Source organism: Mercenaria mercenaria, unplaced genomic scaffold, assembly GCF_021730395.1.
Source record: "Mercenaria mercenaria strain notata unplaced genomic scaffold, MADL_Memer_1 contig_3019, whole genome shotgun sequence".
NCBI classification, from domain to species: Eukaryota; Metazoa; Mollusca; class Bivalvia; order Venerida; family Veneridae; genus Mercenaria; species Mercenaria mercenaria.
In genome coordinates, this window is record NW_026461120.1 from 1 (window position 1) to 18,303 (window position 18,303).

Here is an 18,303-nt window from a genome sequence, read left to right on the forward strand (position 1 = left end):
GATCCTTATTTCTCCATGTTTTGTTTTTCGAAAATTCGTACGGAATAAGCGCTTTAATCACACATTTTACTGCAAGAATACATCATGCACAGGACCGGATCCAGACATTTTTGACTGGGGGGGGCGTGGGAGTGGGCACCAGTCTTTAACGAAATATCACTGCCGAGGTGCAACAATGCAAGGTATTTGAGGGGGGTGCCTTTGCCCATGTTAGACGTTAGGCAGGGGTTCCGGGGTCAGGGGAGGGGACGGATCAGTGGGACTCCTGGAAATTTTAGAAATACAGGCAGAAAATGGTGTCCTCGGGGTATTATAGGTCTAAATTTTGAAGTATTGGAGGGGTACGATACTTCCCTCTTGATTGATTGCGGGGTCAGGGGGCTCTCCCCTGGAAAATTTTGAAATACAGGTATAAAATGGTGACCTCTGGTATAGTTCTGGGTCTAAATTTTGAGAAATAATTATTCCTTTGCTAAAATATTAGGGTGCATCTTTGATGAGTATGTCACTTCTCGGCCAACTGGGATGGCACGGGCCCCCCTTGGCCGGGCCCTGGATCCGGGCCTGATGCATGAATAGAGATGGTTTATGTTTATAGGCCTACACTCCACACTGCAAGTTTTGCGGATCGAAACCGGAAGTAGAGGTTTATTGTGCGGACATGAGCATATTTTAGGGTAGCAGACCACAACTGACTGGCATTTTACTAGGAAGTATTACACTCCCTCTTTATTTTCATCGTTACTTTAAGTTATGATTGAACTTTCATGAAAAATAGGTCTTGGAAAAAGTGATGTTCTATTATTTATGATAGATAAAGAGAACATGAAGTTTAGTAGGTTTGCAGGTTTGTCGAACAATTCAAGCATCGAGGAGATTGCTTTTCATCAAAATGTTGAAAATCAGAGCTAAAAGGTTGTGAAATGAAAAAAAAAAATAACGACAAGAAAGTTTGGTGAACTGGGTCCACCCTATGCTTGCTCTGGGTAACATTTTATATATCATTTCAAAGTTATTACAGCTTTCCTGTCTTATCGTCTGTTGCTAATTCTGTTTTGCAAATGGTGATTATGAATCTAAGGGGAGTAAGTTAAAGTATAAACAAACCAATCTGCTGTTATATTGTGCCTTTGTATTTTTGGCGAGCTTGGTGTATTACCAATAGATGTTATAATTAGAAATAGAATATTGAACTACTGGTGTACAATTATTAATGGTAAGCAAAAAAAAAGAAGATAAACTGTATACTTAACAGGTTCAGAAAATGTAAATTATTTTTCTTGGATTTCATATGTAAAAGAACTTTTAGAGCAACTTGGATTTGCTTAATACTGGATGAATCAATCAGTATTTTCACCAGTGTATTTCCGCAATATTGTACAACAGAGGTTGAAGGCCAGTTTATTCAATCTTGGAATGAAAAACACTTTGCATTTCAGAAAATGTTTGTGTTTCAGAATAATTATAACAACCTTTGAGTTTGAAAATTATTTTAAAGTTTTACCAACAAATCTCGCAATATCCATGTGTCATTTCCGATGTAGGAACAATCTGTTACAAGTTTAAAGAGGGATATTTTTGAATATTGAGCTCAATAACAGGACTTGTTATATGTGTGATAATACATCTTTAGGAGATGACTTTCATTACATTATATAGGGATAGTACCTAAAATTTCAAATTATGAAAAACAATAAAACAATTAACGTTGATTGCTTATATATATAATCTCAAACCGAATATAATATTTAAGTCTTGATCTAGTCATTTTCAAGCAATGTTATTAATGATTTTCTGAAACTTCTTATTTAATTTTCATGTACTCGTTCTTGTAGACAGTCCTACCTGTCTAGCCATTGATAAATATTTAATCACCAATTATAACTGGATTATTGCAGAAGGAACTTATGTCTATGCAAAATAATTGTCAAATACATGCAAATTGTGTGATATCACAAAATGTTTTAAGACTGATAAAATAAATTCAGATCGATAGATCCACTATTTAAGCTGAAATTTAGATATAATTTTATTTATACCATATCATACATTATATATAAAAACAAGAAAAAACTCTTCAATATTTAGCATGAAAATGGACATTTAAATGAAATGACCTATCACCAAGTTTTTCAATACAGAGTTACTGCATTCTGCCTTTTAATTTTAGTCATACAGGTGTAAAGGTATATGCAAGGTAGGATTATAATTTGGGTAATTGATTGATCTCTAGTGCTATGTCTACAGTATAGAATGTCCGTACTTAAATTTAGACAGAGTAAAATATATACAAAATGACTTTCGACAGTCAAATGTAATGTCATTTCAACGTTTATTTCATAGTAATGATAGTACTCTTCTTTTTAAGTTAGCATTGTTTGTACAGAAAATACTTCAAATTTTTTGGGAGGAATAGGTTTTTGTCACTGGCAATTTTTTTCTGGCCAGTTAAATCACTGTTTTCAAACCTAGTTAATTCTAAATTTACAGCGTCTTTTATCTTTTAGCTTACAGAATATTTATATCAGATCTATTATGACCATAAAACTACTGTTTTATTTTATGTAGGCCCTCTAAGTGTTTGTTTTGTTAAATTTGTTGTTATTTTGATACTGATGCCCGTATGGTCCAGTTATAAATAAGATTTTGAAATCTTAAATCTCACAGATTTCCTCCCTTGACGTACATTTAACGTTTACAACTGCTGTGAAGAGTGTGTGAACAAACACTAAAAAGAGATTGGATCTGATAACCAGACTTCCATATCTGCTTCTTTTTCTTCAGTTAGTCACCTGTAAGACACTTATACAGTAGTGTATATTGTATGCACTTATAAATAAGTCGCATAATTAGCACGAACTGGAGGGTGCACCTATAACTACAAAATACGATAAAAGGCAGATTTATGAAGCCGCAGCCTCTCCATATACGAATACATGCCCAGAGAGAGGGTCCGATTTCCCTTTCAGGAAGAAAAATGTCAGTCTTAACATAAGCACTTTTGCACGGTGCGACGACAAGTTTGGTGGCTTTCATAATGAGACTGAAGGAGATAAAGAAAAACTCCAAGTAGGCAAGATGACAGAATATGTAGAATAGAGGGTGGATGTGAGGGAAGATTTGATATTGGTAAAAGACTGCTAACTCACTTTTTACATTTTTAAAGTTAATATTCTAATGAAGTAGATCTACTAAAGGTCGGGTTTCACATTTCACGTTCTTATTTCCAGATCCTAAAAGCGATTACCTTTAATTGCGTTCATTTAGGTGTACCTTATTGCGGAAGTAATCGCTGCGGGGAGTGTTATAAATGTTCATTGACATAACGAGGACGGTACCCATGTGCAAACGGGTAGGTATCATTATTTATTTTTATCCATCGTCAGAGGTACCATCAAAACCAGCGACAGGATGCATATAATTGAAATTTTATCAACAAAAATATCTTGCAGGTGCATGTTCCATTCGTTTTGTAGTTGAATATGCATAGTTTTACCAAGGAGAGTGCCAAATTCAGTTATCTCAACTTCGAACAAAGAAAAATACGTCTCAAAACGTCAAATTACATGAATTTCGTTACATTTCTTCAAAATTTAAAGTCATATCAATTGAGGACTGATATTTTCACCAGTGCGAATTAATGCATTTCCTCGGACGATTCTGTCTTTAAAATGTTCCACGTGCTTAAATATATGTCATACGTTGATATTGTTTTTTATACGGTAATTATACCGTATGTCATTTTCACTAAATATATCAGTAGTTTTAGTTTAAAATCAGTTTCTAAAATCTCAATTTTCGAACTTGACCAGTTTCATCAACCGTTGCCATGGTAACGCACATCGCTACATTTCTACGACCGATCTACAAAGGCAGTTCTTATTTTACTTAATTGTTTTATCATAGTAAAAAGGTTTTGTATGATGGGTAAATAAAGTGTGGCAGATATTTTGAAAGATTCCTCGTATACCTTGTGAGACCTTTTATAAAGAATGTTCAAATGTTCAAATTATTCTGATTCGTCGAAAACATGGCCGCCCGAGGGCGTTGTCACTTTTCCCTGTATGTATTTATTGAAAAAATATATTCTTGTGTGTAATTGCTGGCCTGATTTTGTAATAACTTCACACAAACGGTCCTTGAGTGACTTTCTACCAACATTGTTAAAATTATTTTGATTTGTCCTAAACACGGCCACCAGGGGGAGTTGTCACTTTTCCGTATATATATATATATATATATATATAGTAAAGAGAATTTATACGAACTAAATCACCACCACAATATACCAGACCAATTACGGCAAAGCGCCTAGCAGTACAAACGAACACGCACATGCCACAGCAAGTCCACTAACCCAATAAGATTAGTTTCGATGCTGCTTTATATACGAGCCCGAATTGTACTACACGTTTGTACTGGTTCAACATTTGCATATATATACTAAAATCTCTGTTTTCATGTCTCATAAATCAGTAGTGACATTTTAGTCTTTTTAACTGATTGGGACCAGAGAAGCTATATTTTCTCTCTCTGAAAGTAAACTGGATCTCGAGGATACGTTGAATATATATATAGATAATTTGCATTAAGAGATATAACTATATTCAGAACAGTTGACTTTCCCATACGTGAGATCCGCTAGGATACAAGTTCGCATTATAAATTATTATATAGTAGAGAGAATTTATACGAACTAAATCACCACCACAATATACCAGACCAATTACGGCAAAGCGCCTAACAGTACAAACGAACACGCACATGCCACAGCAAGTCCACTAACCCAATAAGATTAGTTTCGATGCTGCTTTATATACGAGCCCGAATTGTACTACACATTTGTACTGGTTCAACATTTGCATATATATACTCAAATCTCTGTTTTCATGTCTCATAAATCAGTAGTGACATTTTAGTCTTTTTAACTGATTGGGACCAGAGAAGCTATATTTTCTCTCTCTGAAAGTTAACTGGATCTCGAGGATACGTTGAATATATATATATATAGATAATTTGCATTAAGGGATATAACTATATTCAGAACAGTTGACTTTCCCATATATATATATTGGAAACTTTAAAAATGTTTTTGTCATAAACAACATGCCTTATTTTTAAAACATCTATTTACACAAAATGTTTCTTGAATATTTTGTGTGTGATGTGTGATGTCAAGGGTTGACTGTCTACCGTAGTTGTTAAAATTATTGCCCTAGGTTCAAAAACGGCCATTCCCATGTATGTGACATGTATATAATATAAGCTAATATAAAAGAAACTTTGAATATTTTCTTCTCTGATAGTTAGAACCTTGATATTTATATAGACATAACTCTGTACTTGTACGATAACGTTACACAAACACACTTGAAGACTTTATCACAGGTGACCGCTTTAGGGTCAAAACACCTTATTTTTAGCGATAATTTTATTCACTCAGTTATCAAAGGTTGAAGTTTGCATGGAAATAGTCTAGCAACACGTTTGAATTTAAGAAGGAATAGCCTTTATAAACTGTGGCATAAGAAAACATATTTTTCAGTTGCTAAAACCTTTGTTTAATCATTAATGGGCAATGTGTTGATGTGACAATGCTTTCCAAATACTTGTTGACGAGAAGAGCTTGCATTGAGAGTATTATAATAGCATAAAACTGCGGTTAATGTTGTTCTCAAAGTGTGTTTTAACAGGAGAGTAAACGTGCGTTAAAAGGGAGATTCTCGCGCTCACGTGCAGTTAACATACCTTTTTTTGCTTATGCATATACCGCGGCAAAGCGTAAACGTATAACGGTCCCCTAACGGATAATTGTTCCCCGCCTTTTTCGAAGAAAACGGGGATTAAAGAAATAGGCTGCGGCCTTCCGTCCTTCCTGCCGTTAGTCTGTCGGTCACACTTCGTGTCCGGACCATGACATCAATAAAGGGATTTTGAAAATCCTCGGCATACATTTTTCCAATAAAGAGACGACGTGTCATTTGCAAGACTCGGACCCCTAGCTTCAAGGTCAAGGTCCCACTCAGAGGTCAAAGGTTAACAGGGTATGTATCGCATCCGGTCTATAAATCTGCCATTCATCAAGAGATTTTGAAATTACTTGTCACAAATGTTCCCCATAATGAGACGACGTGTCAATGGAAAGACCCAGACCCCTAACTCCAAGGGCAAAGTCACACTTAGAGGAGAAAGGTTTACAGGGTCTGTTTCTTGTAGGTCAATAACTCTGCCATTCATCAAGGGGGTTTAAAATTGCTTGGCTGTCAGTTTGCACAAATGCTCCCTATAATGAGTCGATTTGTCATGCACAAAAACCAGGTCCCTAGGTCTAAGGTCAATGTCACACTTGCCGATCAAATGTCAAATTCAAGAATGACATGTAACTGTGTTCACAACCTTGAGACACCCTGTGTTTAGAGTTACTCCCCTTTGTTATTATTATAAATAGATTATATTGTAACTTTTTTATTTCTGGCCGTAAGGAAAAATCGAGATCACTTTTCTATGGTGGCCGGTAGCGTCCATTTTAAAGCCGCGAGAAATTTTACCGTCAGTTTATAAATAGTCGCGGGCAACTTTCAGATCCGCGAGATTTAATGTCGAAATTGTATAAAATGTCGCGGCCAAGAGAAATTCTCGAGTTTTTCTGTCACACTCCTCTCGTAAAATGTCGCGGATTAAAGAGAAACCGCGACATTTTCTGTCTACATAGTAGAATAAGCACGCAAACATATTCTTAATTTAGGTAGCCGACTGCGGCCATTTTAATCCGCGATATTTTTTTTGATGCGTACCTTACAAAATGTCGAGTTTAAATATTTAAACCTCGAGTTTGTATGCGGAGAAACGTCTCAAAAAAGTCGCGGCTTTTTACAAAAAGTCGCGTATTTCCTACCCGCGACTTTTTATGAAAATGCAAATGCAGAGCGTGATTCACCCGGAACTAAAACGTATTTTAAAAGATGTATAGGAAGTTAACATAGCAGTGAGCAGTAGCAATAGCAGTATCAAAGGTAGAAAATGTGAAACTTGCAGTAACAGTAGCAGCAGAAGCAGTAGCAAAAAATGTGTAATCGGCAGTAGCAGCAAGAGCAGTAGCAAAAACGTGAAATTGGCAGTAGCAGTAGCAAAAACGTGAAACTGGCTGTAGAAGCAGTAGCAGTAACAAAAACTTGAAATCGGCAGTAACAGCAGTCGCAGTAGCAGCAGAGACAGTAGTATCAGTAGCAGAAGCAACAGTAAAGTAGCAGTAGTAGCAGTTGCAGTAGCAGCAGTCTCAGCAGCAGTAGCAGCAGCGGTAGCAGTAACGGTAATAGCAGTAGAAACAGAAGCAATAGCACACGTTTTATTACTACTGCTACTGCTGCTATTGCTACTGCCGATTTCATGTATTTGCTACTGCTGCTACCTCTACTGCTACTGCTACCGCTGCTTCTGATACTGCCGGTACTGCTACTGTTACACTGATACTACGGCTGCTGCTGCTGCTACTGCTACTACTGCTGCTACTACTCCTGCTACTGCTTTTCTGCTATTGCTACTGATAATACAGCTACTTCTACTACTGCATTTATTACTACTGCTTTTACTGCTACTGTTGTTACTGCTGCAGCTGCTGTTACTGCTGCTAATCCTACTGGTGCTTCTGTTACTACTGCTACTACTGCTAATTCTACTGCTGCTTCTGCTACTATTGCTACTGCTGCTCTCGTACTACTGCTACTGCTGCTGCTGCTCCTGCTACTACTGCTAATTCTACTGCTGCTTCTGCTACTATTGCTACTGCTGCTCTCGTACTACTGCTACTGCTGCTGCTGCTCCTGCTACTACTGCTAATCCTACTGCTGCTTCTGCTACTACTGCTACTGTTACTACCACTTATCCTACTGCTGCTTCTTCTGCTATTGCTACTGCTGCTATTAGTACTGCTACTGCTACTGCTGCTACTACTGCTGCTGTTACTGCATATACTTCTTCTGCTGCTCCTGCTGCTACTGCTATAGCTGCTGTCACTGCTACGCTACTGCTGCTACTGCCTATTTCACGTTTTTGCTACTGCTACAGCCAACTTCATATCAATTTTTAATGTAAAAAGGACAGGTGTATTCAAATCACTCCGTCTGCATAAAATGTCGCGGCTATAAAACTCGCTTTTACTCGCCGCGACATTTTATGAGACCATTGTTGAGGAACAAAAAGTCGCGGGTTTTATTTTTTTTCTCTCGACTTTTTGTAGAATTTCTACAACAACTGCCAAAAATATTTCGGATTTTTTTCTGTTCCTTGACTTTTTATAGACATACGAGGGATAAAATGTAGAGTCAAACCACGGACGCTACCGGCCACCGGAGTCAAAATGTTCCTTGCTGTTTCCACCAACTATTATAAAATATCGCGATTTATACGTTCCTCGCAAAAACATTCCATATGCATATATTGTAACATTCTGGCACTCTTGTTTAATTTTTTTACAAGTATAAAAAAAGAATCGTACTTATATATTGATTTAAATCTTTAAAATGCAGATATTAGCATTTGAAAGAAATTATAGATTTCCAGACATTTTCAGTCTTCATAATGTCTTTAAAGAAATTCATAAATTTATGAATTTATGATATATAGTTATGACTTATGTACATTGTTAGTATATTGCCCTTTTACTTAGAATATGTTGTTTTGGCATGCAATATGTTTTGTGAACAATGTCCATAGGCGGGGTACGTGGTAACTCTGTTACAAATTCTTGTTATAACGGAAATGATATTAACGTGATCGAACAATGCTGACATTCCACGCTTTTCATGGACATTTGATGACGTTGATGGACAATATATTCATTTCTTTAAGTTTTATATGTTTTAAGCTATAACAGCATTAACGAGTAGTCATTTGATGTTATAACATCTGCCTAATCTCCAGGAATTCGCGCTATAAATTACATATAAATAATTACATTTATGTAATATTTTAATGCAACCCTGATAAAAATCAAAAACCTTGATATTTCCTCATTGTTCCTTATTATATATTTCTCGATTAATATTATGTTATTTAACATTGTTCTGTAAAATACGGACATATATTTGGACTCGTACAATGCTGGGAAACCCATATTGGATGAGCCGCTAGTCCAATATGGTTTTCTCAGCCGGATACTCGTCCAAATATATCTAGTATTGTACAGTACAGCGTTAAATAACCTTTCTTATTCTATATCTATTTCATTTTAGTTTAAATTAAAATGATTCACTGAATATTGTATTTCTGCCTAAAACGTATAATCAAACTCTGTACATAGAGCGCCTACTTCACCCGATTTACATTCGGAACATTTTCACGCGTTTCGGGCATTATCGTATGTTTGACATGGGACTGTTGAACCGTCCAAATACGAAACAAGTAGACTTCTTATAAAAAAAGACACATAGGAGAGGTGTAGTGTTTTACGTTTTAAAGTTATATCATAGACATAGATAACAATTGTTATGTAATTGTTATCTGGTTATATGATAGGTTGTGCTATAGACAAAAACCAGTTTCCCTGTTGCAGGTCTCTGTGACCTATTACGGGTCACAGTCACTTCGACCATGACTTAATGACCTCAACATTCATAAGTCATCTTCAGGTTATGATCAACTTGCGCCAATCCGAGCTGCTAAATTAGCATCTTACCATTTTTGGGGGAACCTCACCTGCCATGCTTGTTTGTCAACGGGCCCAAGTGAATAGCTTCCGAGAAGCTTTAGAAAAGCTTAGAAGAAAATCTCAATCAAACGGACGTCTGTCGGAAGTGAAAAATATATCATTCTTTTTAAATGATTTTTTCAGATATTTTTATTGCTAATGTGCTATTTGATATTCTGAACATTTTATTTGTTCTAGTTTATTACTCAGTTTGTCGAATTGTCGCATTGTTTTGATCGCGTGATTAACATCTTTGACTATCAGAAGCTCGGAAGAACTCTTCTTATTATGGCAGATCTTCCGAACGAGGCAAGTGAACCACCCAGTTAAACTATAAATTCATTTAATTGAACGAAATACATTTTAACGTGATTCAATTCATATGCATATCTTTGAATACTGCGAACAAAGAATAGTAAATATTTATCTATATATATTTTTTGTTAATAACTGAACCGTTTCTAACATTAGTAACAGTAGTATTACACTATATTTCTTTATTTTAAAAGTACAATTATTTTCGTCTTAGATGATTTCAAAACTTACTTGTGCGCAAGCGCATTTGACCATTTTAGACTGGCTTACCGTAATTTGCGCTAGAAAGTGAAATCTAACGCCATAAAATTAGTAGATTAGTCTAAATTCTCCTTGTTTGAAAGCCAACACTATGGAGAGGCCTTGATAGACATTTCCAATAGGGAAGTTTTATACCATGTAAATTTAAAATCTTTTCATCGATGGAAGAGTTATGGAACGAACAAGAAACACACCATGTAAACCGTTAACCTCTAAATGTGACCTTGACCTTAGAGCTAGTGGTCTGGTTATTATGCATGACACGTTTTCTCGTTATGGGGGAATATTTATGCCAAGTAATTTCGAAATTCCTTGATGAATGACATAGTTACGAACCGGACATAAAACAGACTCTATTAACCTTTGACTTGACTTCTAAGTGTAAACTTGATCTTGGAGCTAGGGGTCTGGATCTTGCGCGTAACACATTGCCTCATCATGGTAAACATTTATGCCAAGTTGTTTCAAAATCCCTTTTTTGATAACAGAGTTATATACCAGACACGAAAAAGATCCTATTAACCTATGACTGTATCTGTATAATATATTATATTATACGACTATACCCCCAGCAGAGCTTTTGAAAAAGTGTCTTCTTACGGTTGTTAGCGGACACTTTATAAATAGAACTGTCCTGTATGAACGTACTGTATTTAACTACCTCCACGTGAAGTTCGTGCACTAAGTTATAAACTTTTCCTAACGTTTCAATGTGAATTACTTTTTGACAAAGCCTTTAATTTTTCACGCCAATTTGTTTCGTGTTATATCTGTTGGGGAGGGCCGTCATCTGATGTTGTAAGAACTTGTGGCCCAACCCATTTGCTTATTTGTTTGTGTTTGTCAAAAATGCTATATATGCTTGTAAATATTGAATGAGCAATAAAATATGTTTAAACTAATTACTTTTTGACTGTTATAAAGGTATCAATATTTTAAAATTTCAATGTAAATAAAGCTTTTTAAACAACACAAGAAAGAATTATTAGTTTTCACTTTAATGTTACCAAAGTGATCCGATTTTAAGTAATAGCTGAAACATAGCTGTCATTATTCAACACTAGATTTTCTAAAACATAAAAAACGGAGTTCAGCAAATACAAGTACTTTGCATTTCAAATCTACCTAGAATTACATTGAAGAAATTTCATTCCACTGATGATACTAGAATTTAATATTTAAGGAAAAATTGTCTTTGTAATAGACAGCTCAGAACCAGAGCTATTTGCAGACGATGAAACAACGGCGTTTGTTTCACATACTGGCACTGGTTGAGGGTGTGGCGGTTGTAAAGCATCAGATACAGCCTTTACCTGGTCGTTGCTGGACCGCTTGTAGGCACGTATTGCGTTGCTTCTATGTCCGGTACGTCCAGCGATAAGTTGCTCGTCAAAACCTTTCTGATAAAGGGTAGTTGCAGTGGTCATCTAAAGAAAGAAAACGTTCATCTGGACAATGTCAGGAACTTAAAAAACGTGGAGATAATAAAAAGTGAGGAAACCAAAGTTTCTACACAAAAATGACATACCGATTGAAGAGCCATAATAGCAGAGGACATCTGAAGTACCTGAAGCAATTTACAGTCAAATTAGAAATAAAGTAGGCCACGCCATGTTCCGTTAGTACCAGCACCTGCTCCCTACGAAGGTACAATGATACGTTGGCGAAGCGTGGCAGTACGATGCCGAAGCGCGACAGTTCAATCATGACGGGCCATCGCACCTTTGTGCCCTACCATCGTACTTTTGCCTTCCCGTCAATCATGAGCAAAACAATGCACTAGGCCGTTGCGTTAGACGGAGGTACATATACTTGCTTTATTTAAGAAATAATTTATAGCAAAAGAGTATTTTAACACTACTTACGCACGATGGGCGGTCATACGTCAGGCGTAATAAAATCACGAGGGCGCAGTCCGAGCGAAATTATTTGTACGACGTATTACCGGCCGAGTTAATAAAAAGTGTTAAAACACGGTTTTGCTATATTTGTTTTCATTTCTAATATGCCCGTTATATAAAATAGAAGATATAATATAGAAGGGCTCTTTCTTCGTTGCAACAAAAAACTTTGACGTCACCACACGTTAACGCGACGTCATTCCAGCGTAAGAGTGTTTTTACAGAGAAAAGTATATTAGAATTACTGATAATGTTGGATGGATAAAAATCCAGTTTTGTCTTAAATAAAAACTTTAGGCATGGTAGTAGAATATGTCTAGGGTGAATTAACACTTATCTGTAAAATTGACACAAAAGCTTTGATAAACAAGAGTGTATTATTTCATTTTTAAGCTGATGTAAAATGTAGAATGCACTTGCGGATATTATTTTTGAATACTATATTTCAAACATTATTATTTTTATATCATCCTGCTATATAATATTCGTTTCAATATCGCCGGTCGATTTTCATTTGACTATTGCCTGGGTGATATTTGTTTGAATAATAGCGATACTCATTTAAATAGGCCTAACATTCGGCCTTAATCTAAAACAGTTGATAAAATAAGAAGAGCTACATTTTATCGCAACAAATCTTTTGACGTCACCACACGTAAACGTGACGTCATTCAGTGTAAGAGTGTTTTAACAGAGACAAGCATATTAGAATATACAGTACAATGGTGAAGCGTGGCAGTATAATGGGGAAACGCGACAGTATGACGGTGAAGCGTGACAGTATAATGGCGAAGCGCGATAGTATGACGGTGAAGCGTGAAAGTATAATGGCGAAGCGCGACAGTATGACGGTGAAGCGTGACAGTATAATGGCGAAGCGCGAAAGTATGATGGTGAAGCGTGACAGTATAATGGTGAAGAGCGACTGTACGATGGAGAAGCGCGACCGTGTGATGTCACCATCGTACTGTCGCATACGACATGGTACTGTTGCACTTCGCCATCGCACTGTCGTACCTTCGCGCTTCGCGTTCATAGAGAGAAGGCGCTGGCCGTATGGATCAACGTAGAAAACTTATAAAATTAAATTTAAACTGTAGAGAACCATAATGCGACATACTGACCGCAATGAAAGCAACAATTACCTATAAATACATATATTTCTACAATTCAATATGATTTTGATGTGACTTACTTTACCAGAGTGTCCAGTCTTGAAGCCGTCAAACCAGCCCTTTCGCACATTCTCGACATGGACTTCTGTATGGTATGGACACCAACCTTCTGTGTTGAGTATTATGGTCCCCCGTCAGCCGATTTAGTTGCCAACGGTCGCCGATAGAACGGACCATCTTCAGGAAGTAAGGATAACTATTTTTGGAAGAGGCTCACGACACATCTTGGATTACTGTTGTTGGCGTACTGCTTAATGTCCTTAGCAAGTACTTTCTTGTGAAAAATGCCTCCCTGAACGGTTTTAGATCTACCACCAATATACCGTATGAACTGGCCAACATCATCTCTACCGAATGTAAATTGAGTCACAGAAAGGTCGGCGTGCTCGTCGGCTGCTCGGAGACCAAATAACTTGCAGGCGTAGAAATAAACTACGTATTGGAGACAGGCAGCATCATTTAAACTGAATACGGAGCTCCAAAGAATGTCTTCCTCCGTCTCATTTATAGGTTCAGCCTGTTTCTTAACCTTGTTAATGGAAACATCAAGTTCCTTCATCCTGGCGTCAAGGCATTCGCGTAAGTCGACAAAGTCAGGCTGTCAAAGAAGTTCAAATCGTAGCGTCTGCAAGTGTCACGCAAGTACCGCCAAATGGATATGCATAGCTGTCTCAAGGATTCAGCCGGATATTCACTACCATCCTGTCTTCTCACCTACAATTATGGGACAGAATAGTAAAGTCTATGTAAAGACATGATGATTCAACATGAACGTTTTACTCGAAACCCACTATGATTATTTTTGCTCTTTGGGGCAAGTTAACATTTCGTATTCTGGTCACAAACCGATAAACTCAGATATTATGTTTCCAACAAGTCAGGCTCAATTCTGTCTTTTTTTTGCATTATACCATAAACAATGATACTGAAAGAGAGCTTTAATAGAAGACCCAAGCCGGGCCTCTAAAAGATAGTTCACCTGAAAATGGTATTGTCTTAAATTACAGATGCCACGTTTCATGAAAATAAAACAAACACTGAAACTTGTAATTTTCATCAGACTTGGCCCAATTTAGCTTGACCAATATTTTACACATTATTCTTAAATTTGTTAAGGATAAATGTCACAGTTACTTACATGTATATAGTATATATGTATATATAGGCAAACATTTTCCCTTTAACCTGTGTGTACTGACTAAGAGTCAAGTTTAAAACGGAATAATGTATTAAACATCATAGGTAACCAGACTTGGTATTGAATTATCTCCTTTTGAAAACAGAATGTTTCAGTATTTTTCGACAGACTTTCAAGAGCAGATAATTCATGACTAAGGCTATGTACGTATGATTTGTTTGACTTATATTTCCATTTTGATTTGAGTTTCTGTCAGTAAATACAGTTTCTTTCTGTAAGAAAAGTTTGCCCCATGTCAATATGGACACTGTGGCAAATGTCCTTTGCTATAACAAAATAATAAACCAAAGTCCTGGACTTTCACATGGATCAAATTTCTCTAAACCTTGTATACTGACTGTAAATACATTCTGAAATAAATTAAAACGCACCGTTTTCTTGCCTTGATCTCGAATTATCTGCCATGGACAATTGCACTTTTAAGTATTTTCCGATTTTCAAGGACAGATAATTTAAGATCAGACCTGGGTACCTATAAGTTTTAATACATTTTTCCGTTTTAAACATGACTCTCAGTCAGTACACAAAGTTTAAAGAAATCATGTCCGTAGGAAACCTTTTGCTTATATACATATAAGCAACTATGGGATTTTCAGGAATCATGCAAAATGAAAACAGCTATACTATGAACATAGAATTTTCTTGTAGGTCTTTAAACGGCGTGGTTCAAAATTAGTGTGATTGAGCCTGTTTTTAAACTTAAATCTTCAGTAACGCCTATTCTATTCAGTTTTTGGTTATATTTGGTCAATGAATCGCAGTAGTATTAGATCATGTGGTCAGAACAATATTATAATTAAACTATGTTAAAATTAGATACAAAAAGATTTAGCAAGGGAGAAATTAGAGTGTAAGCAATGTTAATGTGAACCAGGCTTTCAACGATACTTAAAGCTGAAATGAGCATTTTGTTCTCAGGTGCGCTACATTTGTTTGTGAACCTACTTAGCTCACTTACTTTTTTGTGACCTCATGCTTTTTTCAAAACATTTAAGGTGCTGACAGATATTACAGAGACCTTTTACAGTGTTATGCGAAGTACAGTATTCGATATACAACAACCCCTATTAAACTGTGCATGTTAAAATGTAATATACAGTTAAAATGTATCGTACCTCCAAAATAAAACGACACATCCAGTGACAAAGCTCCGCTGCACCAATACCGACAGTAAGGGGTGGTACTAACACGTAAGGCGCACTCTCTTTCAGTCCAGTGGCAATAGTCCTGTCATTTCGCCATTTTCCCCAATCATCCAAGGTATTGACGCCCCAGCGAGTGTTTCTCTGCGTATTTAACGGCGTAGAGAATGCTTGCAGCTTTTTGACGTCAGATGATTTGGCTTCAAAGTTAAACCTTTTACCGTTGCAATTACTAGTTTCCGTTTTATTGGCTTCAACATTTACGTCACCAATCGTTTGTGAATATGGAAAGTTACTAGTCCTATCAATAAGACCTGACAAAACATATTTTAACATTTTGACGTCTATCGGTTATGTCAGGTCTTATCGGATCGCCATTTATAACATGTAGTGAGAAGCGAACACACTTTATGTCGCCTTTAATCTTCAAATTATGAACAACATAACCCAAGCCGAAGTAAAAGAACACTAATTACACCGAAAATAATCCTTTTTTCAACTGCATATGTGAATAATTACAAAATAAAAGTTACTTTTCATGTAAAGATATCGAGTTGTTTGTTTCCACTGTATGTATCGCCGTGTATCTGTGTTATGGTGTGCAACATTACAGGTCTATTCCGAATGTTGTGTAAACAAAGTTTATTTTGAGAATCAATTTTAGAAGAAATATTTTCCCTCTAGATCACTTGGCAAATAGTTCACATGGAAAATTGTTTTCGTCTAAGTCGATTCTAAATATATTATATTACCTGCGGAATATGCTTGAAAAATGGCGGAATATGTATTCAAACCTTTACACAATTGACATATATTGGATATAGGGAGTTTTAATGGTAAATGTAAACGATATATTACTAGTATATGACAAATAACGGTAGGCTAAACTGTTTAAACCTGCGTACATTGTATATTTTACGTGTCAGAAAATGCTACATTCTACTGATTAGGGCCCTTTTAGACGTTACAATGCAGATTGAAAATGAAATGTGAAAGAATAAAATAATGAATGTTGAAGGTAAAATGAGCATGTACACGTCTACTATTTTGGACTAGAAAGTTACCAGATTTTACGTCCATGTCTAAAACGTTATCCAAGTTGAACTGACTTAGTACAAAGTCTGTTTCAATGTCGAACCAGTTTGCATCGACAGGCTCAATATCTACTTGACTCAAAAATACGTTTGTTTCCTCGTCGAAAACAGCGTCCGCCATTTTTGACAACGTATATATTATGTATACTGATGTACAAGCACATGTACTGCCACCCTGCACGAAAACTACATGCAGATATATACTTGTCATAGTACGCTACTGCGGAAAATATAAAGTGGTAGTATTGGACTGGGAAGTCATGGCATGGTAGGGCACGAGACATCACATTCAGAATAGATTTATTACTTGTCCGGTTAGTAATTTTACAATATGAGTTTTGATTAAAATAAAAGGAATCAAGCCGAATCATTATTGCTCCAGCTTTATATACTAATGAGATATATATATATTACCATATCAAGTATAGTGCTGAATCTCAAAAGTAAATATGAGAATGAAATCTCTTTTTAACGCGATTTTATCACAATGACGCTACACATATTTAAGTTATAGATCTGAAAAATCTGAAGACCAGGGGCCGTATTCATAAAGCATTTCAAGTATAAGCAATTAGTTATATACTCAAGTATTATTTAGATAAGAAATTTATTTTACTTAAGTATATTTGTTATTCATAAAACAACTTAATAAGTAATAATCCTTGCGTGTATCGGTGCTATACACTGGGCACGTTAAAGAACCAGGCTGTCTATTCGCAACGAGCTAGGCTAAGTTAGCCGGACAAGCCTGTATCTGATTCCTGATCTCTCTGTCGCGGGGGCTTTGTCTCACTCTGGTCAGATCGCTCTGTGTCTGTACTAGTAGAGGATGAATTTATATGCCCTATGTGGCTGCATTTGAACTATGTAAAGCGCCTTTGAATGTGAAATTGATCACGAAAAGGGCGCTATATAAATCTGGTATAATAATAATAATATAATAATAATAATATGTAGTTCTTGGATTTTATTGCGGACGAAAACATTAAAAAAGCAACATTGATTTCAGACAGATACAACATGCACAATTATGTTTAAAGTGCTTTTATCTGAAAAACAACACTTAAATCGTACTGATGACGCCATTTGTTTTCTGAGTTAAGTCATTTCTTAAGTTTAAGCTGTTTTATGAATAGGACTTAAGTATTTTACTTAGGCTTAAGCTGAAACCAACAAGTAAAATCTTCAACTTAAGTCAAAACTTGTACTTAAGATGCTTTATGAATACGGCCCCAGACCTTCATTTGTTTTGCAAACTTTTATTAACATCCTTTTAACTCAAACATGTTTGTCTTAATAATATCAGCATAGCTATATTTTTAATCTATTTTAGTTTCATTGTATCGTAAAGAAATATATGAATCTGATTTTGTTGAATGTAGCATTTAATTTTAGTATTCCCGCGACAATGTATTTTCTAGCTTGTTACAAGTGATCTATCTTTTTATGGTGGGTTCGAGCCTCACTCGGGGCGTTGAATTTTTTATGTGAGGAAGCCGTTCAACTGGCATACGGAAGGTTGGTGGTTCTAC

The 18,303-nt window shown here is 36.1% G+C and overlaps 1 protein-coding gene across 1 annotated transcript; it reads right to left on the minus strand.

Moving 5' to 3' along the window:
- Nucleotides 1–13,892: 13,892 nt before the first annotated feature.
- LOC128552672 (uncharacterized) lies at nucleotides 13,893–16,892 on the minus strand. The gene is made up of 3 exons (XM_053533715.1): nucleotides 16,742–16,892; nucleotides 15,651–15,991; nucleotides 13,893–14,051 (listed from the first exon to the last, which is right to left on the minus strand). The coding sequence occupies exons 1-3, from the start codon at nucleotides 16,890–16,892 to the stop codon at nucleotides 13,893–13,895; spliced, it is 651 nt and encodes a 216-aa protein (XP_053389690.1).
- Between the last annotated feature and the right edge of the window lie 1,411 nt (nucleotides 16,893–18,303).